This window comes from Panthera pardus, unplaced genomic scaffold, assembly GCF_024362965.1.
Source record: "Panthera pardus isolate Hobbes unplaced genomic scaffold, ASM2436296v1 HiC_scaffold_8, whole genome shotgun sequence".
Taxonomy (NCBI): Eukaryota; Metazoa; Chordata; class Mammalia; order Carnivora; family Felidae; genus Panthera; species Panthera pardus.
The window spans coordinates 57862623-57886434 of record NW_026527013.1 but is presented as its reverse complement, the minus strand read 5'-3'; the positions used below and the strand labels follow the sequence as shown (position 1 = coordinate 57886434).

Sequence of the window (23812 nt, the reverse complement as noted above, 5' to 3'; positions counted from 1 at the left end):
TGCTGTTAAGAAGCTTAATATAAATTAAAGGAGGAATTAGGCAACATTAAGACATCAAAATGGGGGTGTGGGCGCCCGTTGCCTCGCCTCCACCCAATCAAAGGGGCTGCGTGGAGCCCATCGAGTGTGCGCTCGAGAGCCTCAGAAAGCGCAGTTCCAATAAAGGGCCTGTTCTGTCGCCCGCCTTCCCCTAATTCCCTTTGTTGCAGGGACAGCGGAGTACATGTCTGATAAAAACTTAATCACCTTATCTTTTTAAAGCAAATTGCATCTTTGTTTACATACGGGATCCATAGCAGGAAGAGAAAGGAGAGAAAACCAGGCAGCTTTCCCAGCCCCAAGCAGCGCGTTAAAGGCTTCCGCTCCCAAGGATAAATGCGGAAAACCAGGGCTGACAAAGAGATGGCGGGAGGGTTCCACAGTCACCAGCACCTCTCACAGATGAGGTCAGGGGCCCCAGCAAAGGGAGCCAGCCGACTGGTGTCCCCAAGGGCTGTCCCTCCCGGCCATTCTCTCCTCTCTTACCCCGCAACCTTCCTATTGGCTCCTGTGGCCAGCCAGGCTCTCCCTAATCTGCTGGGCCCTCCCAGCACCAGCGCGCCTCTGGGCCTTGCGCTGAAAACCAGGCCTGTCCTCCTTGGGCCTCTCCTCTCCACTGGCACTGTCGGAGCTAAGCTTGTACAGGGCCCACGCCATCCTGGGCCACTGGCCGGCAGAGGGATCTGGGTTCCAATCTCAGCTCCACCACCAGCTACAGCAGGGCCACGGGCAAGTCCTTGCACCTCGATGTCCCTGCAGGATGGGGTGGCAGCAACAGCCCTGTGCAAATCGGACACAACAGGGCCCCGCCCTGTTTCATGGCCACTACCGCCCTGGCCGAGTCCACCTCCGGTTTCTGTGCCCTCCCCAACCCCTGCAGCCCACTCCCAGCTAGACTGACCTCCAGCCTCGCCCTCAGCAGCACATCCTGCACAAGCCGCCACATTAGCCACATCAGAGGTCTCATCAGGCACTGTGCCACGCGTACCTCCTGTGACCACCTGTGACCTGTGCAAAGCAGCCTCGTTAACAGGGCAGGCATGCAGAGACCCTTTCTTCAGGTGAAGTTTGACGGTGGATCCCACTGGGTAACGGTGCAGCCATGCTGTTTGAAGGACCTCAGCCTCGCTGCTCAGGGTCACCTCGCTGACAGAGGTCCCCTCCTTTGGGCAGCCCCTCTTGCTCCCAGCAAGGGCAGCCCCTCTTGCTCCCAGGCCAAGCATCCAGTCTAGACTCAGGACCTGGCTGGATTCAAGGCCCTCTGTGTCCATCCGTCTCAGCCATCCCATATGTCAGCCCAGCCCAGCTTGCCAGGCATGTCCCTCTGAGCTCCCCAGCCCTTCTGTCATCACCAGGATACTGACCCTAAAAAGGGCTCCCCCCCTCTGCCCCCCGCCACCACCCCTTACCCCGGCTCTCTTTCTGCCCTGTCATTTCGGCTCTTTCCAAAGCTGCTTGTTCTAGGAGGGGAAGCTGGGGCGGCTGGAGTTGGCTGCAGCCCCACGGGGCCACCGAGGGGGCCGCTGACCCCAAGCTGCTTGCAAGGGCTCAGTTCCCACTGGGGGGTGCAAGCCGCCCACCAGCGTGGAGGCCCTTCTTCCAGTCTGGCCCCCAACATGAAAGCGACGCCAGCAATTGGAGGCAATTTGCCGGCCTTTGATGGCCATGTCAGGGCGGCACCCGCGGCCAGGGCTTGGGAAACTGTTGTGCTTCCCGCATTCTTCCCTGATTACCCCCGGCCCAAGCCAAGACCCAGCAGCCTCCAGCCCACTGTGCCTTTGTGTGGAGCTGGAACTGGGTGAGAAAGGCCAGCCCGGCCCTGGGAGAGTGTCCCCAAGGAAAGCCACGGCTAGCAGCATCACCCTGAGGTCAGGCCGACCCGCCCCCACCGCATCCCAGGCCGGGCTTGTTGGAGAATGGAGCGGGCAGCCCAGCTCCGGGAATCCTGAGGTCTGGGGAGAAGGAGCAGAGAGGTCTCCCTGTGGAGCAACGGCCACGGTGTGAACTTCACACACGGAGCTCATTTAGCTCTGTGCCCACCCTGCCAGGTAGGGAGCCACGTTCCCGCTCACATGGAGCAGGGGGCCTGCTGTCTGAGCTGTTGGGGGGCTTCCTGGGCCACGACCTTGCAGACAGGTATTTCCTAGTCTGGAGGCACAGGCTCTGTGGAAGCGTTTCTCTCACTTCCGCTGCCCTGCACACCTGGGCGAGACTACTCCTTCCTTTTGCCTTCACCTGGCGCACCCTCGCTGAGCCTGCCTGCCAGGCCCTGTGCCCAGCACCGAAGAGGCAGTCCCCCCAACAGGCCACCGGGGAGATGGATGCAGAAAGCAAACATTGGGGCACCTGAGTGGCCCAGTTGGTTAGATGTCCATCTGACTCTTGATTTCAGCTCAGGTCATAATCTTAGGCCCATGCCGGGCTCCATGCTGAGCATGGAGCCTGCTTAAGATTCTCCCTCTTTCTTTCTCTCTCACTGCCTCCTCCCTCTGCCCCTCCCCCATTTTATACATGTGCGCATGTAGACACACACACACACACACACACACACACACACACACACACACACGTGCTCCCTCTCTCAAAAAAAAAAAAAGCAAAAGTCATGCCAAGTAGGGTTCCAGGAGGGAATCTGCTCCGCTGGGGCAGGTGAGGGAAAGCCTTCTGACGGAGACAGTGGCAGAGTAGGCGTCAGCCAGACAGGAAAGGCGTGGAGGAGCGTTCCAGACAAAGGGAAGTCGTCGGAGGCCCTGCTTTATTTCTGCGGGCTGGAGTGTAAGCCGAACGGGAGTGAGAGGAAGCAGAGGGTGAGGCGTAGAGGGAGGTACACCCTGATGACCCAGGGTCTTGGATGCCAGGCAAGGCCATAGACTTTGTCCTGTTGGAGCCCAGAGCTCCGTATGTGCCTCCGAGCAGCCCCTCCACGGGGGGAGCAGGACCCGGGAGGAGGCCCCCCGGGGGACAGGGCAGCAAGGCTGGGGAGCAAGGAGCAGACCCTCAGGAGGCTGTGGAGAGTGATACCCTAAGTCTGTGCCTTCCAGTTACTGCCCTTGATGCGGCAGCAGCGTCAGAAACCGTGGGCTTTCAGTGGCCACAAAGGAGCCATGAGCATGGCCTGAGGTGGTGCTCAGCTCGTCCTTCACGGGGCCGGATTACTGCAGAGACAACACCATTGGCCCAGAGATGGCAGTGAGCTTCCTGGCCCACGGCGGCCTTAACCAGGACATGGAGATGAGACCTGGCCTGGGGTGACAGCCACCTCCCCAGCCTCCCCTTCCTCCCCTGCCCGCCCCCCTGGAGCCCTCCTCCCTCCCCGCTGCCTCCCCGTGTGGCCGTGCATTCAGCAGCCAGACTGCACTGGGTCGCACTCCGCTTCCTCTGGGCCTGGGTGCAGGAGGCCATGCCAGTGGCCCGTAGGAGATGGCCCCATGAGCACCCAGGCTCACAGTATTAACCTCGGGAAGTGGAGAAAAGTAGAAAGAAGAGCATCGCCTGTAACTTACCCCCGATCTCTGACGGCCTAGTGGATAGTCTTCCAGTCTGTCTTTCTGCATCCCAGAGTTAGAGCAGAAGTCTTCCAACAAATTTGTATTCCTGTGGCGTTTTCTTTTTCTTTTTTTTTTTTTCAGTTAATTTTTAAGTTTGCCTTTGTGTAACTGTGAACTCTTCTCAGGTGTCACTTCATCTCCCAGAATATTCTGCCGCAGCAAATGCATGCCAATCCCGTCCTGACTGCCCTCCCACGGGTCTCAGCACCCTTGTAACTCCACAGGCCAACGCACCTCCTCCGTGGTGCACACAGACCTTGGGATCGGGTAGCCTCACAAGTCCAGCTCTGCCTCTCCAGACCTGTGTGACCTGGGGCCAGTCACTCTCCCGGGCCTCAGTTTCTTCCACACTGGGCTGTGGGGGTCAAGTGCCCACACGCGTGGTGACATCTGTGTATACAAATCTCAGGTTGCTTATTGGGATGGAATGCCTAGAGGTAGGTGGCTGGGTCTATGCGGTGACCATTTGGGGAGCTTAGTAGCCAGTGCTCACCCAGCAGGGTCTCAGAGGGTCTCATCCAGCACTTTTCATTCGTAATATTCTTTGAGCCCCTCCTGTGAGCCAGGGAGTGTTCTAGGTGTTGGGCTTGCAGCGGTGCATGCAGAGACAAAAATCCCTGCCATGGTAGGACGTGCATACAGCAGGGGCAGAGAACAGATATCAAAATGAGGAACTTACAGCAGTATGTCAGAAGGTGATAATAGCTACTGGAAAAAAATAACTGGGGGGGGGGGGGAGTTGGGGCAGGAGGGGGTGATAGTGGTCAAGAAGGCCTCACCAGGAGGTGTCATTTGCACAGCGATTAGAAGGAGGTGGGCCTGGGAGCCACTGGAACTCCTGGGGCGGATCTGCCAGCAGAGGAACCAGTGAATGCAAAGGCTCTGAGGTGGGAATGCACCTGGTGTGTCAGGTGAGGGGGACAGTTCAGAGACACAATGCAGGCCAGCTCGGGTGGGAGAAGAGGGATGCAGAAGTCAGAGGCCAGGAGCTCCAGACATGCTCCCAACGTCAAGGGCCATCCCAGGAGGGGCGACACATGGCTACCCAACCCATGGGGCCTCTCGAGGGTGCTTCAGGGGGAAGTCCCTAAGAGAGGATGGTAGCTCCATGAGAGTGGGACCGTCCTGCTTGCCTCTGTATCCCCAGGGCACACAGGAAGTGTGGGGAGCCCTGGTGGGTGCTGGGCGGGTGGACATCCCTCACCACTCTGAGCCCCCAAAGGTCCCTGGGACCCTCCCTGATTTGGGCTCCCGAAGAGCCTGGCACACAGGGAGCACTATGGGGACTCGGTAAGCTGCGGTCACCCTGTGGCCCCACCAGCATGTAGCCACACGTCCTCATCCATACTCGAGCATCACGCTCATTCCCACCCAGCACTCAGACTCCCTTTGCATGCAGACCCTTGCCCAGGGCTGCGTGCGGCCAGTCCCTGTCACCTGGTCCCCGTTCGGAACTCTTCCTCGGAAAAGCCTGCCCTGGGCGCAAGCAACCTGGCCATCCTCCCCTCCTGGTGACACAGCACTTTTGCTTCCTTGATGGCCTCAGTGGCTGTCTGGATTATCTTGCTGGCTTGTTTCCCCTCTGCCTCTTCTCGGACTAGTAAACTCTGTGGGGGCCAGGCCCTGGTCTGCGTGTTCACTGCTGTCATCTCCAGTCCTAGAGCCTCCTGTGAGCATTTTTCGCTGAAAGACACAGGGGCAGGTTGGGAGAAGCCTGGCGATTAGGTGGGCAGCAGCTCCGACCCCCGACGCCCTGACCTGCCCTTCATTTCCCTGCTTTGGCTGTTTGGCTAAGGGGAGGAAAAAGCCACTGCAAAACGAAGCAGCTCCCAGCGACGTTTTCCGCAAATCCAACAGCTTCGGCAGCACCAGAGAACAGGCCCATGTTGGGAGGCTTTCTGGGCATTGTGTCCAGGCCATCCCCAAATGGGGCAGAGGTAAAGGAGCCTGACCATCTCAGTAGAGCAATTAAACGGCCGCATGTTTGCCTGTGCCAGATAGATTTTCTGGCTCTGCCTGCTTTGGGCCGTGCGAGGTATGCACCGTGTGTAATGAGAGCCAGCACGGGCGAGATGGACCGCCGATTGGGCCACGCCTGTCTCCCCAGCCCGGCGCAGACGCCGGGGAGCCCCGCGCCTCTTCAGCCATCAGACCTCCTGGCACCACAGGGAGACAGGCCGCCCATGCCATTTGTCAGGGTCTGGTGCCAGCCACCTTCTCTGTTTGCAGAAGGAAGGCCAGGGCTCCGATTCAGGGAGGCAGATACCTGCAGGCCTGATGCTTGCTTGGGGGCCTGGCCCGGGGCCATTCCCACGCCCCATCCCAGAGGCACGCAGACCGGCTGGGTGTGGGGCCTGTGATCAGACACCATGCTGTGCAGCCAGAGGGTGGCTCCCCATGCTAGGGGCCCCACAGGCTCCTAGTGTCCCAGAGCCCCATTCACATTGGCCACAAGTCCCAGCCTTCCTGGGCAATGCAGGTGGTGCAGGCTCTGAGACGCCTGTGGACAGGGAGACAGAGTCCTTCGTGGAGGAGGCAGAACTTCCCCAACAGACTGTACCGTGTCCCTTCAAGCAGCCTCCTGGCCACCTTTCTGAACATCAGGGAACTGCAGGGCCAGTACAGGATGCTCCACAGCCGATGGTCCCCTGCACAACCATTTTTAGGCGTCTGCTTAAGGGGTGCCCCCACTGAGGGCCGGGCTGGCCGGTATCTGCCATCAGAAGCAAGCCCAGAGTTCAAATCCTCACTCTTCCAGACCCTCTGTGGGGCCTGGAGGAGCCCTCCATGAGGCCCTCTGTCTTCTCATCTGTAAGATGAAGGGCTTGCTGACATCTTCAGCAAGCATGCGTGAGTGCCTGGTCTAAGCCAGAAGAATCCACCCACCGCTGCCGCCCAGAGCCCCCAGCTGGTTAAGACACGATGTGCAAAGGTCCTCCAGAGCTGCACATCTGCCTTTTCGTCTCAGGCAGACAGCTGGCACCCAGCCAGCACTGGGGCAAAGGAGGACGCCCTTCACGTGCTGGCAGATGCAGATCAGGGCACCCTGGGGCATGCAGGGAGGGGAGCCCTCCGCCTGGTGCCTACCCCCAACTTCCCACCAGCTCTAGACACCCGGCCTCTGGGTCCACTGGCTGATACGGCCCCTCTGTGCCTATTAGAAGTAAGCACCCTCTCTGGGGGACACAGGCCTGCCAGGACCCGTCTTTTAGCAAGCACAGTGTAGGCTGGACTCCACCCCACTGGCCTCTCCCCAGGGGAAGAAGGGTTGGACCTAGCTCTCCCCGTAGCCGCTCCAGGAGCTGCCGCCCGCTGGGCCTCCCTGCCCCATGCAAGTCTCACGGTGCCCCCTCAGCTCACCCCCCCACGGCCCTGCCAGTCTGCTCCCCCCAGGTTCCCCCAGTGGGGTCGTGAGCGGCCTCAGAGGGTGAACGCCTGCCCCAGGGAGCTCTGCTTGTGCCGGGCCGATCTGAGGTCTGACCACAGCCTCGGGTGAGCCGGAGCCTCGGCTCCTATGCTCGAGGCAGCCGAGTGCTCATCCTGGCCAGCAGCCCCCGAAGAGGCCGCACCATGGTACGACCAAGCAGTTTCTTCATACAGACGAGCCCCAGAGCAAGCCTGCTGTTCAAGGATGAACAGGGTTTCTTCCCATTAGCAAGGAGGGGAAGGACGTCCCAGGCAGAGGGAACAGCATTTGCAGAGGCCCACAAGTGTGACGCTGGGGAGCCCAGGGACAGTCGTGTGTTCCTCAGGGCCGCAGGGAAAGTGCAAAAGCAGTGGGTGAAGGGGCCGGAAGAGTTGGGGTTGGTCTGAGTCAGGGTTGTCAGCAGGAAACTGATTTCCACTTAATCATTTGTCCGGAGGGAGTGAATATAAAGTCTGTACACTGTATGCAATGGAGGGAGTGGCCAGAGCGGGGTTGAAAGGAGCCAGTAAGATGTGGTGGGAAGGAGTAGGGGCCACCCCCACCCTGCATGGGACAGCGTGTACAAGAGCCCAGGGGGAAGGACCCCCGACAGGAGCTCCGATCTTAGGGAGCAGGGATCGTCACCCCACTTACTCTCCCCTCTTGTCCTCTGATCCACTGGGGCTCCCATTGGCTGGACCCAACCAGAAACCAGAGGGCCACAGGAGCCCATATGCCTTCTGCAGAGGCCAGCCTCCCAGGCACACAGAGGAGCAGAGAATGGATCCCCAGGGGCAGCTGGAGGACTCCTAGCCCAGGGAGCCTCAAAGTCAAGCTTCAGTGCATGTGTTTTAGTGTGAGTGCTCTGGGAGACAGCAGGACCATGTAGAGCAGGAGAAGGACATGGCCACCAAGTGTGGGGCTGATCCCCACTGGAGCCTGAGTGCAGAGTGCATGGGTGGGCAGGGGACTGGGAGACGGAGGCAGGGAGCCCTGCTGAGCTCCAAGCTGGACAGACCTGCCGTGGACTAGCGTGGTGCGGGGAGGGGCCAGGATGCAGGGATTTAGGCGGCAGAGTGGACCATAGGCCTCAGGGGTCCGTTGGCTGGGGAAGGAGGTAGAAGGGGGCGAGCCTGCCAAGGTGGCACGGGGGTCGTGGCTCAGCCTCGGCGGGCGTGAGGGTGTTGCAGAGTTGGGAGAAGGGGACTTGGAGATGTGCTATTTCAGGTGTGTGCCCATCCGGGCCGGTGAGGGGGCAGGCTAGGGAGCGGCAGGCTAACAGGCTCTCTTTCTGTGCCTTGCAGGTGGCCTCAGCCCCGAGTCCAAGAAGATCCTGACGCCCACCCTCAAGAAGCGGGGCCGGGCCGGACGAGGGGAGGCAGCCAAGCAGGAGGAGGGGGCAGAGCGGCCTGAGCCCACACAGCACGTGGCCCTCAGCCTGTCTTTCAAGCGTTACGTTTTTGACACCCACAAGCGCATGGTCCAGTCTCCCTGAACGTTCCAGTGACCTCCCCTGGGGCCACCTTGCCCAGGCCCCGGGCTGGGCCGTGATGCCAAATGCCCAACCAGATGTGCCTCGACCCCCTTTAGTACGTCCCTCCCCATGACTCTGGAGGCACGGGCCCCCAGGCCTGGCACTGAACCCCAGTGAGAAGCCTGGAGGATGTGGGGGCAGTGTCACCAGTGTTGGGGCCAAGAGGGTCTGTCCCTCCACCCTGGCACCCTCCCACCTACTGGTGGCCAGTGTCTCCCCGGCTGCCCAGCCGGCAGCCATGTGAGGGCCAATCCATGCCCTGACTCCAGGTGGCCTGGCACTTGCCAGCTGCAAATAAATGTCCTGTGGTGCCTGCTCTCTCTGCTGGTCTCTGTGATTTCACTGGGAGTGTCCCCTGACCTCTGTTCCTAAGGGGAATATCAAGGGAATTGCCAGGGTTCCTTCCCAGAGTGGAGCTGGGGGAGGGACCAGAACTCAGAGCCCAGGGGGGCAGAGGGATCCACAGGGTGTCAGGCCCCTAGGCCAGACTGGGTGGCCCCTGGGGTCTCCTGGGCCTTGAGAGACATGGGGGTGCTCTAGGCAGCCAGGTCCTGAGAGGGCTCTGCCAGGAGGGGCACACATGGGGTTCTGGGGAGTCGTGGGGTGCAGGGCAGGGTGTCAGGGCAGAGGCAAGCCTGCTCCGTCATTCCCACACCAGGAGTCCCTAGACCTCAGCCCTTGAGCTTGGGGTCCGTACTCCCCAGGGTGTGGAGGTGCAGGCAGGTGAGGGAGCCCTGTGCAGAGTACACGGTGGGCCAGGAACCATGAGCACAGGCTTCTCCAAAGCCCAGGAAGCCCCTGCTTAGCTCCTCTGCCTCTGCCCCACAGGCCAGGCCACCCCACCCCGCCACCTGAGCTGTGGATACTCGGGAAAGAGGGAGATGGTGAAACCAACTTAATGAGGGGAAATCAAAGCCTTTAAAGACATCTGTAGGACAAACAGACGTGCTGGTGTTCCTTGATTTGGCCTCCAGACAGACACAGGGGCCACCCTTTTATCCTGGTGATCGGTGCACTGTGCTTTAACTTGCAGAACTACCATCAAAGATACTAACGGGGCGGTGGCAATCCACGGGCTTGGAGGGGTGAGGTCCTGGGGCTGAGAGCAGAGAGGAGAAGGGAGTGGCGTGCAGGACGCGCTGTATGTGTGGGGCCTGGGCCACAGGCGGCAGCGTGCTCAAAGGGCACGTGTGAGGGCAGCTGGCCAGCAGGCCCTCCCCAGCCCTCACAGGGACCGAACGTTAGGCCAGGCCAGGGACAGCAGTCAGGAGCGACAGCTGAGGGCTGGAGGCTGGGAGAGTTCAGGCCCGGCCCCCACTTCTCCCCGGACTGGGAATAAACTGGGAGAGGGCTGGGTGCAGGGAGAGGGAGGCGCTGCGTGCAGACCGTCCAGTGGTTCCTTGGAGCCTCACTGCCACCGCCTGAGGGGACACCTCCAGTAACAGCAGTGGCACTTCTTGCCTGGCCCTCAGCCTTCTGCAGGCCAGGGTCCAGCCCCCCCCCACCAGGCCACCTCCCGTGCCTACTCAACCCTTTGGAGTGGACACAGCTGGGAGGAGCTGGGGTCTCCCCAGGCCCTGCCCCTTAGAGGAGGAAACTCCCTCCGGCATCATCCCCAGCGTGGAACTCTAAGGCCAGAGCTGCTGGGTGCCCCCCAGCCCGGCCGAGTCCCCCCTGACCGAGGGGTGTGAGGCTGGCCCCTCCCTCTGGGCCCCTTCTGGGTGTCCCTGCAAGAGTAGCCCTGGGCTCGGCGACTCCTCCCTGGGCAGCTGCCCCTCCTCTCTGTGCCTCCGGGTCCTCCACCTGAACCCACCTCCAGGGTATCCCCTGCCCCGTCCTGCCCTTGGCCGCATCATGTGGCCAGCAGAGCCCCACCCCCACCCCCCGCAGACATAGAGGGGTGCCCACTGAGCAGGACCTAGTTCTGGGGGCAGATCCATGGGGGAGAGGGAGATAGCGTGGACTCGAGCCACTGCCTGGCCTCTCTGCTTGTGTGACCTTGGGCAAGTCCCTTAACCTCTGTGCCTCAGTGTCCCCACGTATAAAATGAGAACAGAAGCAGCTGCTTTGTGGGGCTCTTCAGGTACTGGGCCCATCGTGTTACCCACTGCCCTGAGGATGGGACCAGCACACAGGGTCTCACACAGGAAGGTGAAGGGCCTACAAACCCCTGACCAGTGGTGCGGGCCGCCCCAGGCCCAGCTGTTTGCCAAATCAAACATCTTTCTGTGACCATCCCCACAGCCACCTGCACCTGTCTTCCTGCCTCCCACCTCACCTGAAGATCACACTCCTTAAAGCCCAGGGAAGGAAGCGGGCTCAGGTGGAGGACACTGAGGCACAGAGAGGAGGGAGAGCCGCCTGGGGTGTGACTGACTCCCAGAAGCCTCAGGCCCCCCCCCCCCCACCACAGAGAGTGCGGTGAGTCGGCCTGCTCCGAGAAGCCCCTATCGGGCCTGGCATCGGAAGAAACCCGAGCACCCATTAGCAGGCTTGGGCCAGGGCACAGCCTTTGAAGGAAAAGGGCAGCCAGGGTGGCTGGACAGGGGCGGGGGCCAGCGCCCAGGGGCATTCTGACGGGCAGTGGCCCCCTTCCCCTGGCTCCCCCACCAGCCCTAGGTGCTCCAGAAGAGAGTACAAGCACACTGAAGCCACCATCACAGGCGGAAACTCCCCAAATCTGGGAATGTGGTCTGGGAAGCATTGCCTCAATTATAGATGAGGGAGGTGGTGGGAGCTGGGGCTCAGCCGACCGGTACCATTGCCTAGGCTCTGGATGACACCCTTGCCTCAAGACCTTGGGTGTGTCCTTGGAAACAGGTGCCTTCTGGGACCCTGCTTTGGGTGGGGGGTGGGGGGCACAAGGGGCAGCAGCACCCCGCCTAGTGCTCCCGCCCACCCGCCCATACAGAATGAAGTCATGGGCAGGCGTCCTGCCACCGGCTGGGGCAGGAGGGGCAGCCGTGATTGGCAGGCCCCCAACCAGCGGGGCTAATGCACCAGCAATGAGATAAGGCTTATCTGGAAATGTCCCTGGAATCGAGACTCTGATGGAAACAGGCTTCTGGGTTAATATATTTTTGATAGATAAAGTCTCGTAAACGGGAAGCCCTGGGGGCCCAGGGCAGGAGATGGGGCAGCTTCTGTTCTCCCAGGCCTCTTGCCCTGCCGGTGTGTGTGTGTGTGTGTGTGTGTGTGTGTGTCCCAGGTATCTGTGTCTGTTGATGTCTGGGCATGTGAATGGATCTCAGTCTCGGGTGTGTATGTATCTCTGAGGGTGGTCTGTCAGGCTGGAGATCTCTGGTGCATCTGTGTGGGAGTGGGGCTAAGAAGAGGGGTGTCGGGTCCAGTGTGCACAGGGTGGCAACACATGTGTCCGGGGCCACAGGGACTTGCAAGTGGGTGGGGCCTGGTCCCCAGGACCTGGTGGGACGGCAGAAGGCTCATTGCCCCTGTTCTATGGACCCAGAGCCCCCCTCAGGGTGAGCCGGACCCTCTCAGTGCCAACTCACCCTCAGGCTGATCCAGGCCTCAGGCCCTGCCTGCCTCCTCTGCCTTCCCCCGGGGTCAGCATTTCCAGGTCTGCTTCTGGAGCCCAAGGCCAGTCCTGCTCACAGCCTCCCAGCTCCTTGTTGAGCTCTGTCTGTCCTCCGTCACCATGACTGGGGCGAGGGGAGGCCTCTCGCTGAGGGACCACCTAGGCAAGGTCTCAAAGAAAGAGTAGGAGTTGGCCAGGGGGAGGAGGGTACCGTCCAGCAGGGGGCACAGCAGGAGCGAGGGCTCCAGGAGAGCACTTGGTAGGGCCTGCGTGAGGAGGGATGAGGTCATGGCTCCCAGTCTCCCTCCAGCCCCTACCGGGCCTCCAGGAGCCTCCACATAGGCAGCCCTGATTAAAAAGAGTAATTAACACTTGGCTGATAACAGAGTCATGCCATTAATTAGCCAAGCTCAGCCAGCACCAGGGCTTGATTGCGGGGAGGCAGCGGAGGGATGCTGGTGAGGGGGGCCCTGCGTACTCCCTTGGGGGGCGGCCGACCCCAACTCTGGTCTTGCGGAGTCCCCTGCGGGAGCCCCATTCCCTTGCTGAGTGCCGGGGGGGCGGCAAGGGAAGCAAAGGCGGCAGCTATGCAGGCAGGCTGGGCAGGACCAGAGGCCTTGAAGGCTGCTGTCAGTGGCCTTGAAGGGCATGGAGGGGCAGGGAGAGTGCCTCAGATCGGGGTTTCAAGAGACCCCTCTGGACCCCAACTTCCTGCCAGTTCTGGACACTCCTATGCTAAATTTCCAGGGCTTGGAGATCAGGGCCGCAAGAGACCTCAGGGCTAGAGGAGGACTCCCAGGACTGGCCAAGGAGCCCAGGGGAGGCGGCAGTGCAGGCTGAGCCCTGGGAGGAAGAAGAGGGCTCTGGAGAAGGTTTGGGGATTCAGCATCGAGGGGTGGAAGCTGGGAGCAGGGACAGATTTGGGAAGAGACCCGGAGTTGGTCATTCTGCATTTATTGAGCACCTCCTGTGTGCCAGGTCCTGGGGTCACAGCCTGGTGCTCCCTGGATGCGGTGAGGTGGGGCACCCTGGACCCCAGACTCCTGTCCTCCCCCAGGCCAGCAGGTCAGAGGTCATGAGCCCCGGAGCCTCCCCGTGTACCCTGCCACGAAGTATTGCTCAATCCCCCCACACCCTCCCATGTTATCGCCAGGTCTGGTGGGGAGAAAGCACAGCGGAGAGAAACGGCCACTTCCCGTCGCCACAGCTGGGGCTCCAGATAAAGGCCAGCTGGGAGCCCAGGCTGACCTGAGGAGGCTGGGGTAAGGGGCCAGGTCCGGCTACCTGCCTGGCCCCTCAAGGGGCACCCACAGACTCAGCCCTGAGCCCCCAGGCTTCCAGCAGAGTCACCACCAGGCAGCGCCGGGAGTCAGGCTGCTAAGGGCCACCCTATTCTGCTGGGGCCAAGCCTCTGCTCTCCCGCCCTGCCCACGCCCCACTCCCTCCCCTGGGGTGGGTCCCGCAAGCTAAGGCAGGTGGCCGGCGAGGGTGCCTGTGGCCAGGCCACCCGGGGTGGCAGGGCGGGTAGCATCCGTTGCGGCAAACTCAGCCTGCATCCCCACGGCCGTCTTCCTTCGCTCCCCCAGCGCCACTCTGTCTCTGGGTCTCCACATCCACCTCTCTCGTGTCCAGTTCACTTCTCCCACCTGCCACACCTTGAGGCCCGGTCCGGCCCCCGAGCTGTGTCCAGCACAGACCCTGCTGGACAGCCAGCTGACGGGGGGCAGGTTGGAGGCCGAGAAGTGCGGGCTCGGGGTGGGGCTGGTCACCTGCGAAGCACAGGCACCACTGGAGTTTGGTCAGCCCTCCCCTCGCACCCTTTCTCCCTGCTTTTTCCACCCCAGCATCTGTCCCTAGGTGTGATCATACCTGCAGCCTCTGAGGGCCCCTCCTCACCCCGTCTCTTCAGTTCCCTCTGAGGGTGAGAAGGCCCAGAGGGGCTCCCCGGCTCAGATATAGAAAGGCAGGGTCGGGGGACAGGCCAGGTAGGGGGCAGGAGCCAGGCTTTCCCCAGAGCTCCAGGGGAAGGCCTTGGAAACAGAAATTTCCCAAGGGTTCCGGGGCTGGAGCCCACACCAGGCCACGAAAGCCAGGCCTGGCCCATCCTGTGTCCTCCCGATTCACTACCGAAGCAGGACTTGCCACGCCAGCTCCTTATGCTGTCCCTAGACTGTCCTCCTACGGCCACTAACCTCGCCCACACCCAAGACCACCGCCTCTGCCATTAGCACTGGGGACCCGCCGCGCGCACGTGGGGAAGGTGTGTGAAGCCACTGGCCAGGAAGGAGGTGCTGTGAGGGGAAGGGGTGTGGGGGCGGGGCTCCGTAGAGATGGGGAGGAGGAGGTCGGGAATGATTAGGAGGTGACGTCCTCTGCTGGCCTTGACGCCGCTTGGGTGCAAGAGGGAGCCGGGAGGGAGGGGACCCGGGACACCTGGGCAGCCTCTGCAGGGTCACTGGGCACAGCGCGGGCCCACCAAGAGGGGAACCCAGCAGCGGGACCAGGTCTGGCCAAGACCTCCCGATGAGCATGGTGTGGATTCCTGAGCCCGCCTGGCGCAGCCCTTGGGTAGGGGCCTGCATCTAAGACTCGGGCCACGGCAAGGGGAGCCCAGAAGGAAGGCAGAGGAGCGGCTGGAGACGGGGAAGGAATGGTCTGCAGTGCTGGGCGGGGGGCTGCGGGCAGGGTCCCAACGGAAGCGGGCCAGACACCTCTGGGGGCAGGTGGGCGGGAGCGGGCGCCAGGCAGGACTGTTGTGTAACGGGTGTGCTGTGAGATGAGGCAATGCGCTCCCTGATCAGATGTGGAGCCGGAAGATGGGGTGGCTGATAGCCATCAATCGGCAACATCTCGCTGATTCTCAGTATTCGACAGGGTGGAGGGATACGCACCCACCCCACCGCCCAGGCCCTCGAGGGGGCCCCTGCAGCAGCCTGGCTTCGGAGCCTCCCCTGGGCTGAGCCCAAGCTAATCAAGGCCGGGCCAGCGTCTCCTGCTCCATCCCCCCGAGGGTCACATTCTCCAGGCCCGTGTCCTCAGCACTCCTTGTGCCTGATACTCATGCTCTGTGTCCCTGTGGGGTCTCAGACCAGCCCCCTCCTCTCTCTGGGCCTCGGGGCTCCCCTCACAGATGGCTGCCGACGGCCAGAGCAGGGGAAGAGGCTCAAAAGACAGTGGCGCTGAAACAGGAGGCTGGGGCTCAGAGGGTGGTGTCCTGGCCCCCTAGGGGGCAGACCTGCCTTGCCCCTCCTGGCACTGCAGGCCCCTGGCTTACAGATGGGCTGCAAGGCAAAGAACAGCTTTGGGGACCCCCGGATCGGCTTCTTGGATTTCCTTCACAGAGGAGAAACTGAGGCAGGGGTAGGATTTGTCCCCTGCCCCCAGCCCCCCAGCACAGGAAACCCTGGGGCGGGGGGGGAAACGGCCGCTGCCAACTCTTGTCCCCTGGGCACAGTGCACATGCCCAGCCCGGTCCCAGTGCCTAGCTGGTCCTGGTGCAGGTCCCTGGGAACTGGGGGTCTCGGTACACAGGTGGACATGCTGACCAGCAGGGCGACCACCACCCCATGGACAGCCGAGTGGGCTGCTGATAAGGAGAGACGGTTGTCAGAGTCACGGGGTGCCACTGATAAAGCAGACAAGCATCTCCCGGTGGCCGGAAGATAGTGGGAAGAGGCCCAGTCCCGGGGGTGCCCACATCTCGGGTGGAAACACTGAGGCTGCTGGTTCTGCACAGGGCACACCCGCCCGTCCCCAGCCAGCAGCCCTCACAGAGGCATCTGGGCCACTGCTATACACAGTGCAGCCAGGGGACCCTGGCCCGGAGAGGCAGGGCCAAGCCTGAGGTCACCTGGCAGGACCTGCTACAAGGCCAGTAGCCCCACCCTGCCCCTGCCTCCCCTGCCCACTCACCCAGTCCCACCTCAGCCCTAGACAGCTCCGAACAAGCTTCTCGAGGGCCCCTAGCCTGACAGACTCTTTCCACCGCCACACCTTTGCTCATGCTGTGCCCCTGCACTCTTCCCCCCACGCTCACCCCCTGCTGCTTCATCCAGGCACAGCTTGCCCCTGAAAGAGGGACGATCCAGCCAAGACGAGAGGATTCCGGGAAGTTGGGGGTGTTACAGAGTTGGTGGGGGGGACCCCACTGACATGCGACAGACTCGGTGCAGGGTACATCACATGCTTTCTCGCGGGACACCCTACAAGGTAAGAATCCTCACCCTGGTTTCCTTGGGTGACTGAGGCCCAGACAGGCCAAGTGTGACGTGTCCAAGATGAAACCACCTGGAGGGAGGTGTTTGGGCCTTTGGAGGCCGCAGCCTGGCTCAGGTGCTCAGGGGAGGGTTCAGTCAGGCCCTGTGGGGAGCGGAGCACCCAGCCACAGGAGTGAGCTCTGTCCGTGGCTGGTGGCTTGCAGCCCCACCCCCAGCTCCCCTTCTGGCCCTGGCCCCAGAGGGGCTTTATGGTCCTGAGGACTTGCCCAAGGTCCCCTGGGAGTCGGTGAGGGATGGGGACGTGCCACCAGTCTGGAGGGGTGCAGAGCCCATGCCCTTCCCAGATGGTGCCATTACTTCCCGGGACAATTCCTGCACCTTGTTCTCCTCCCTCCCCGAGCATTCTGGCCGTTTCTACCTCACAGGTGTGGGGTAGAGACTCAGGGAGGGGACAGTCCCCCCAAAATGCGGGGGTGACAGGGGCTGGGCATGTCACTGCGTTCTTTTTCTGGAGCCCCTGGGAACAAGGCCCTGTCTTCTCGCTAGGGTTGATATCAACTTGAAGCTGCTACGACCATCTTGGTACCACGAAGGGAGTGACGTTTACACCACAAAGGAGTGACGTCTACACCGAGGAAAGACTGACAGACAGACGGAGAGAAACAGATTCCTGAAGGTATCCGCTGAACACCTGGAACCAGCTATGCCTGAAGCTTACACTCAGGTTATGTGAGGCAGTGACTTCTCTTTGATGCTGAAGCCGGTTGCAGTTGAGTTTCTGTTTATGACTCAGAGTACACATGAACACGGTCAGTCAGCAGTGCCTCTCGCCAGTCTGGGACATGCCCGGGGCCCCGGGCCCCGCTGCAGACATACAGGAGCCCGCGTATGTCCCTGTGGACGTGGATCCCAGTCTTGCCCTCTCTGGAAGTCTTTTCCCACAGCCAATACTCCCACCCCAGCTGTGGGGCCTTGGGCAGTTCCCTCCTCCCAACTGTATGTTCTCTGTGCACCCCCAACCCTCCCCCACACACACGGTTACCCCCTCCTGCCTCGGATGCTCTAACAGCCACCTCTGCCCGCCTCCCTCAGCAGCCCAGCAGGGTGCCGCACAAATCACCACCCCGGATCTGGATGGATTCTCACGGCTGCCCACCCACTGGGCCCCCTGAGACCTGGCTCTGCCCCAGAGTGCACACCTCTGCTGTGGCTGGGGACAGCCCCTTATTTGCCCCACATGCCCCTTACCTTTTTTAGATGTTTATTGCCAGCTTTCGAACGGCAGATTTCGTACTAAAACATGATCTTTGCCACTTACTGACACCTGTGGTCCCTTCCCAAAGCTGGTGATGCCGAGAGCAGCCCCCACGGCCCTCTCTGTCTCTCACATCCTCCTTGGCACCTGCCCAGGGTCAGCGTCTCCTCGCCCTAGACCACCGGCTTGGACAATGGCCAACGCATCTTACCGGTACCCCTGCTCTGCCCTATAGCACCTGCAATCTGCACTCACACCAGCCGGAGGGCTGCTGTTCACACCTGTCATAAGTCTTTCTTCTGTGGAGAACCTCCCAGGTCCCCACCTCCCTCAAATCTACACACGTGCCCAGTGACCTCCTGAACCTCCTGTCCCATTACCCTCCCCAAACCTACCTGCTCCAGCTCCACTGGCCTCCCCACCTCAGGGCCTTTGTACCTGCTGTTCCCTCTGACCCCGTTCAGCCTGCTCCCTCCCGCTGCTCTGTGAGGCCCTGTCTGGGTGCCTCAGTAAAAGTCACCCCCCCTAGAACCCCCTCATCCCTCCTTGCTTTCAGTGTTCTCCCTAGAGATTATTACCTTCTAACACACTGAATATCTTGCCCATTTACCTCACTTACTGTCAGTGTCCCCCATGCGAATGTGAGCTCCAGAGACAGGAGTTTCTGTCCGTTTGTTCATCCCCAGCACCTAGCACACACGCCGGGTGCCCCACACTCTTTGGGCATCCATGGCTGTTGAGGATTGAATGAGTTAGTCCATGTCGAATCCCCGTGGGTCCCTACCATGGAGCATGTCCCCGTAAATGGAGCTGGGTCCATCATTGCTGTTTTTACCCTTTCTGGCCACGCCGGCCTGGCCTATGTGCCCCCACAGCAACCTTCACCTTTGGGCAGTGGGGTCGGGGGGAGTCATTTGGGGATGGCCCCAGGAAGCACCAGCAGGAGAGGGAGTGAGGGGGGGAAGGGCGGGTGCCAAAAAGTTGTGTCATCATGAATCACCCTGCTGAGCAGCTGTGCTCTCGGTCCTGGGAACGACTCCTCCAGGGCCAGGGAGCCAGAGCACGAATACCCAGGGTTGTCTGTCCACTGCGAGTCAGGGCTGCCCCCCTTCCCAGCACTTGCTGGCCCTCTCACCCTGTCCCCTACTCCCCCTCTTACTAGCTGTTCTTTCCACCAGCTGCCCTTGCCCTGCTGGCTCCTTCTTTCCGCTCAGGTATCATCTCCGAAGAGACGGCTGACCTCCCCGGGGAGAAGTGCTCCTGTCCCTCTCATCCATGGCCCCCAGTTTAGTTATCTGCAGGGCTGTTTCTCAGTGGTTCCCCTGGTTAGCAGAGGGCCCCCCACAAGAGCATGAGGCTCCCGGCAGCAGAGGTCTGTCTCTGCACCAGTGCCCAGAACAGAGCCTGGCACATAGTAGGCGCCCCATAAACTCAGGCTGAATCAGTTGGGAGAATGCATGGTGCCAGCCTTCACAGCAAGCTCATCAATGGGAGGTACCTCCTGTGGGGGCCATCCTTGGCCGATGCAGGCCTTGCGTGGGGCCCAAGTGCACTGAGTTGGTCTCCGGGACTTCTTAAGGGCACAGGGAGCCCCCAGGGGTCACAGAGGAAGGTCCCTGAGTTGGAGGAGAAGGCGACCAGAAATGGAAGCAGATACCCACAGCCACAACCCTCCCTCCCCGCCACTGGCCCCCAGCCTGTCCCTCCCTGTCCCTTCTCCCACCCAGGCAAACCTCGTGAGTGCAGTTCAGAAGATGCTGGTTAGGACCACAGATCCCTGAGCAAATATGCTAATAGTCTAGAGCAGGAGTTGCCCAGGGAGCCTGGGAGGGGGTGTGTGCAGGAAGGTCTGCAAGGGTTGGCTGTGTGTGGGTCTCGGCCTGACCACGGGGGCCATCGTGAATGGGCCAGAGTTTTTGGGGGGGGGGGGTCTGTGCACAGGAGCAGGAGCAGATGCAAGTTTGGGACATCTGTGGGGAGGCTGGCACGCACCTGCATGTGCCAGCATGGGACACCTGTTCGGATGAGTCTGATCACGTCTCTGGGCCAGGCTGTGTGCACACGTCTGTGTAATGGCCCAGGCAGGTGCCCTCTGGCATACGCCGGGTGATTCTGGAGCCTGCCAGGTGTGGGTCCACGAAGCTGCGTATGTGGGTTTCAGTGGGGGTGTGTGCAGGTGTGCAGGGCATGTGTGTGTCTGCACATGTGTTTCCCTACACCCAGCCTGAGTGAGGGCTGCAGGGTCAGGCAGACCCAGTTCCCTGTCCTGCCCACTCTGACCATCATCACCTTGGACGGGCTTTTCCGAAAAACGGGATTTTATCGCTGCCTCAGGGTTGCTGCAAGAATTTGGAACGACACATGCACTGACTTGGCGATTCCTTAACGGTGTTTGTCATCCCCTCACTTTACATGTTGCTGTTCCCCACCCCGGATCTGGGCCTCTGCCCCCCCCGTGCCACCTCCCCAAGACCAGGGGACCCCTGTCACCCTCCCCCAAGCCATGCTAGGCAGCCATGATCTTTATCCCCAAATGAATTAAGGCAACAAATGCCATGTCGCGTTGGTCAAACTGGTAAAGACTTAAAAAGCCTGATAACATCAAGAGCTGGTGGACAGGTGGGGTGATGGGAGGTCTTGCCCACGTGTTTAGGGAGGGGATGTCGCACGGCCGCCCTGAAGAGCGAGCTGCTGCATCCACTAAAGGTAAAACGCAAGTGCCCCGTGGGCAGGACCGCAAGCCCATGCGTGCGCCCAAGGAGGAGCAGAGAAAACAACCCATCATCGGTGTGGAGCGGTCCCCAAACGCAGTGGGTGCCCTAGGGAGGAATATTCTACAGCGGGTGGAGGGAATGAACCCCCAGAATCCTGCGCTGGATCCCAAAACAGGTGAAAAGAGGTTGCAAAAGGCTACCTGAAGAATGAGACATTTGCCCCTTGAAAGAAATTCCGTCAAGCAATCCATGCGCTCTGTGAACACAGGTGTATGTATTTAGGTGAGCCAACAACCGGTGACTGTCCCTCAGAGGCCGCTGGGAAGGTGGTGGACAAAGGGCACTGTCGCCTTACCTTTCATGTTTCCGTTTTTGCTCAGAGACCGTGTGGCGTATTAGCCAGGAAGTAAAGATGAATGAGGGACAGAGCTCTGTGAGGCGCAGAGACGCAGAGGCATGGGCCATGAGGGGAGTCCTGAGAGCTCCTTGTTAGGCACACCACTTGGCCCAGTTTTCCAGAAGACCAGCCCTCAGGGCGGTCCTGTGTCTGTAGACGAAAGGGTGGCCCTGAAGGGTGAGGCCCTGATACTCCTCTGTGACTTCCCTGGATTCCCTCCTGGACCCTGTCCCCAGGTTAACCCGGAGCAGTGGCCGCCCTGAAGTCCCGGGCATCTCTGGGGCCCCAGATCTTTTGGGCCCCACTATATTCCCCCATTGCATGACCTCCACCCAAATCTCCAGGCACAGAGCTCAGCATGACTCTGGCCTGGAAGGGTGGCCTGACATGACGGGTGGGGCCAGGGATGACCACTCTGGGTGAGTGTGTGGGTAAGTCTGGGCAACCCAGGGAGACAGGGACAGGCTAAAAACTCATCTCACCCTCAGCACCCCCTCAAAGCTGCAGTTCTGGGACCAGAGACTGATTTCAAGAGGAGGCTGGGGGCCAGCTAGCCCCTGTGGGGCTTGTCAGAACTGGGGGTTCATGCCTGCACCCCGTGCTGGTGCAGGAGGGGCAGCTGAGTCCCAGAGAGGGAGACACAGTGAGAGACATACCAAGGGAAAGAGTGAAAGAGATACTAAGAGAGACAGAGTAAAGGAAATAGGGAGAGAAAAGAGACACGGAGAGTCCCAGATCGCTCCGCTCCGTGCACCTGCAGAAGGGGCGACGGCGACAGAGTTCAGCACGGGGAGGAGAGAGAGGTGCGCTTTCGGCCTGGCAGGTCTGCCCTGCTCTGATTGGCTGGGACTGGCTGCAATTAAAGCCCATAATTGATTCCCTGGGATGACGAGGATCATTTCAATGCAGAGAATTAAGGTTTTCTTCCAAGATGGAAATAAAGATTAATTTGCAATTTCCTTCCTCACTGCACACAGGAGAACAGGCCCTGCTGGGGAGAAATCTCAGCCCTGGCAGGTGGGCTGGGGGTGGGGTGGCCTTTGGGGCCTGGATCCCCAGCCTCCACTGCACAGGGAGAGAGGCCGGAGCAGGGAGCAGCCCGGAAGACGACAGCCTCCAGGCCTCTGTGCCCCCACGGCAGGCCCGGAGGGGCCCAGTCTGCCCTTCTGGGACTCGGGGCCTCTCTGAGCCTCGGGCTGCTGGCTATTTGATACTGCTGCAGAGCCTGGAGGGCATTAATCCACATTTGAAGAGCCCCTCCAGTCCTGGCTTCAAAGCAGGGAGGGCAGGCGCTATGACGCATCAGTCCCCACTGTGGTCTGATATCCAGAGAGCCACAGGGAGAGGTGGTAGGAGAGCCCCTGAGGGGAGGAGTGGGAAGCACTTCTCCCTGGTGGCTCCTTTCCCAGCTTCTGGCCTCCTTCTGCAACCCCCAGCAGAGCCAGCTGAGCCCCGGAACTAACACAGGACCTCCCTGGGAGGATATACATGCTGGAACCCAGGAGGTGCTCCTGTCTCTTTGGCCTGGGCACCCCCAGACCCCCAATCCTGGGCCCTTCGCTGGGGATACTCCCAAGCACGGCCACATAGGAAGGCTCCAGAGAGGAGCAGCCTGACCACCCGGGGACCACCCCTCAGAGAGACCTGCTCAATCCCAGGAGAACACCAGCCAGGGCGGGAGAGCGAGCGAGCCCAACCACACGTGTGCCCCCCAGGAGCCAGTGTGGCATCCTCAGGCCTGGGTGCACTGGGGGCAGGTGTCCATCGCTGCCTCCACGCTGTCTAGGCCCACACCCTGCTCAGACCGGGTGACCGAGTTGGGCTCAGAGTCCCGGCCCGTGCAAGCACGGCCTGTCTCCCCTCCTCACCCTCTGGCTGGGGCCCCGTGTGAACAGTCCAACAGCCGCAGCTGGGAGGAAGCCCGCTGTCTCTGTCTGCGGTCTTCTGAGATCTTGGCCTCCCAAGGGTGCGGGGGCTGTGCTCCGCACACCCTGAGCGAGGCCTCGAGGACCCCCAAGAACTAGGACTGGGCTCTCGGCCTGCTGTGCCTCTGGGACACACCGTGCTGCACCATGGGCCCCACCCTGGGAGCCAACTGCCCCGCGCAGCCCGAGTCCGCCGGGGGCCGGCCACAGCCCGTTGGGTGCGAACAACCTGGATCTGGCCACCGCGCCTCCTGGGCCAGCCTTTCCTGAGGGCGACCTCTGCACGACCTCCGGAGCACACAGGGACAGGGAAGAGCAGGTTTATGAGCAGAGGGGCCAGCGCATTCCTCCTGGGCTTGCCCAGCGGCCTCGGCCTATCTCACCCTATCTTACCATCACGACAGGAGCCCCAGGCCACCCCTCCCCGCCCTGCCCCCCCGCAGACCCCACGTGCTCAGGACCTCGGCCTGCATCACGTCCCCGAGCCCAGGTTACCGGGGGTGGGCCTGGCCCCACCACCGGGACCTCCCTCCAAGCCGGGTCTCCCTTTTACACACCTCCAGGCCCTGGGCACTCCCTGCACACTCTCCCGGGCGACTGACAGCTGGGAGAAGACAGCAACCCCGCCGAGTCATGAAGACTAGACGCCCATGCTGGGGGCCGCGGTGGTCTCTCTGAGATGCGCCCGTGGGTTTCAGTTCCCCCCTCTGCGCCCGCAGCTCCACCTGTCCCCGTGGCCCTGGGACAAAGACCTGGGGCAGAGATGGGACAGCACCCCCAGGGCAGCTCACCCCCCACCCTGCCGACGCCCCAGAACTCTGAGCAGAACCACGCAGAGCAGGACCATCACCTCCAAAGAGCTGGGCCCTCGGGTCCTTTGCCTTCGCCCCAGACGTCCTGAAATGCCTCTGGCTGCTGTTGGCTGCTGGCTTTTGTCCATTTGTTCAACCAATAATTGGACCAAGGTTTTCTGAACCTTTGCCAGGGACCCGGCGTGGCTTGGAACAGCCCCTCCCCTGATGAGGGGCACCCAGGAGGGCTGGGCAAGCTGCCACCCTGGCCAGAGGCCCACATGTCCTTGCCCACCCTCTACACCATCATGTCTGAGAGTCTTAGGCCCACCTCCTGGGAGACAGCGCCCAGGGTAAGCCCGGGACAGATGCCCAGATCCTTCGTTCTGTACCCACCAGATCTGCTGGGGCACTGGGTAATAAAAGAAATCGCAGACACCCACTGCAA

The 23812-nt window shown here is 61.3% G+C and overlaps 1 protein-coding gene and 1 long non-coding RNA gene across 4 annotated transcripts in view; both read left to right on the top strand.

The window, feature by feature from the left end:
• Positions 1 to 8847, top strand: part of EEFSEC (eukaryotic elongation factor, selenocysteine-tRNA specific) — a 249610-nt gene extending 240763 nt beyond the window's left edge. For 2 of the 3 annotated variants that reach the window (XM_053898246.1, XM_053898245.1), the window contains one exon: positions 8298 to 8847. In XM_053898246.1, the coding sequence (XP_053754221.1) occupies positions 8298 to 8488 (191 nt within the window). In that variant the 3' untranslated portion in view covers positions 8489 to 8847. The remainder of the gene's footprint in view (positions 1 to 8297) is intronic. The other variant, XM_053898247.1, reaches the window with a different exon arrangement.
• A 7005-nt stretch (positions 8848 to 15852) lies between these two features.
• LOC109256023 (uncharacterized) lies at positions 15853 to 17599 on the top strand. Its single transcript, XR_002075469.2, has 2 exons — positions 15853 to 16274; positions 16829 to 17599. It is a non-coding gene; the product is annotated as an uncharacterized LOC109256023 (long non-coding RNA).
• Positions 17600 to 23812: the final 6213 nt, after the last annotated feature.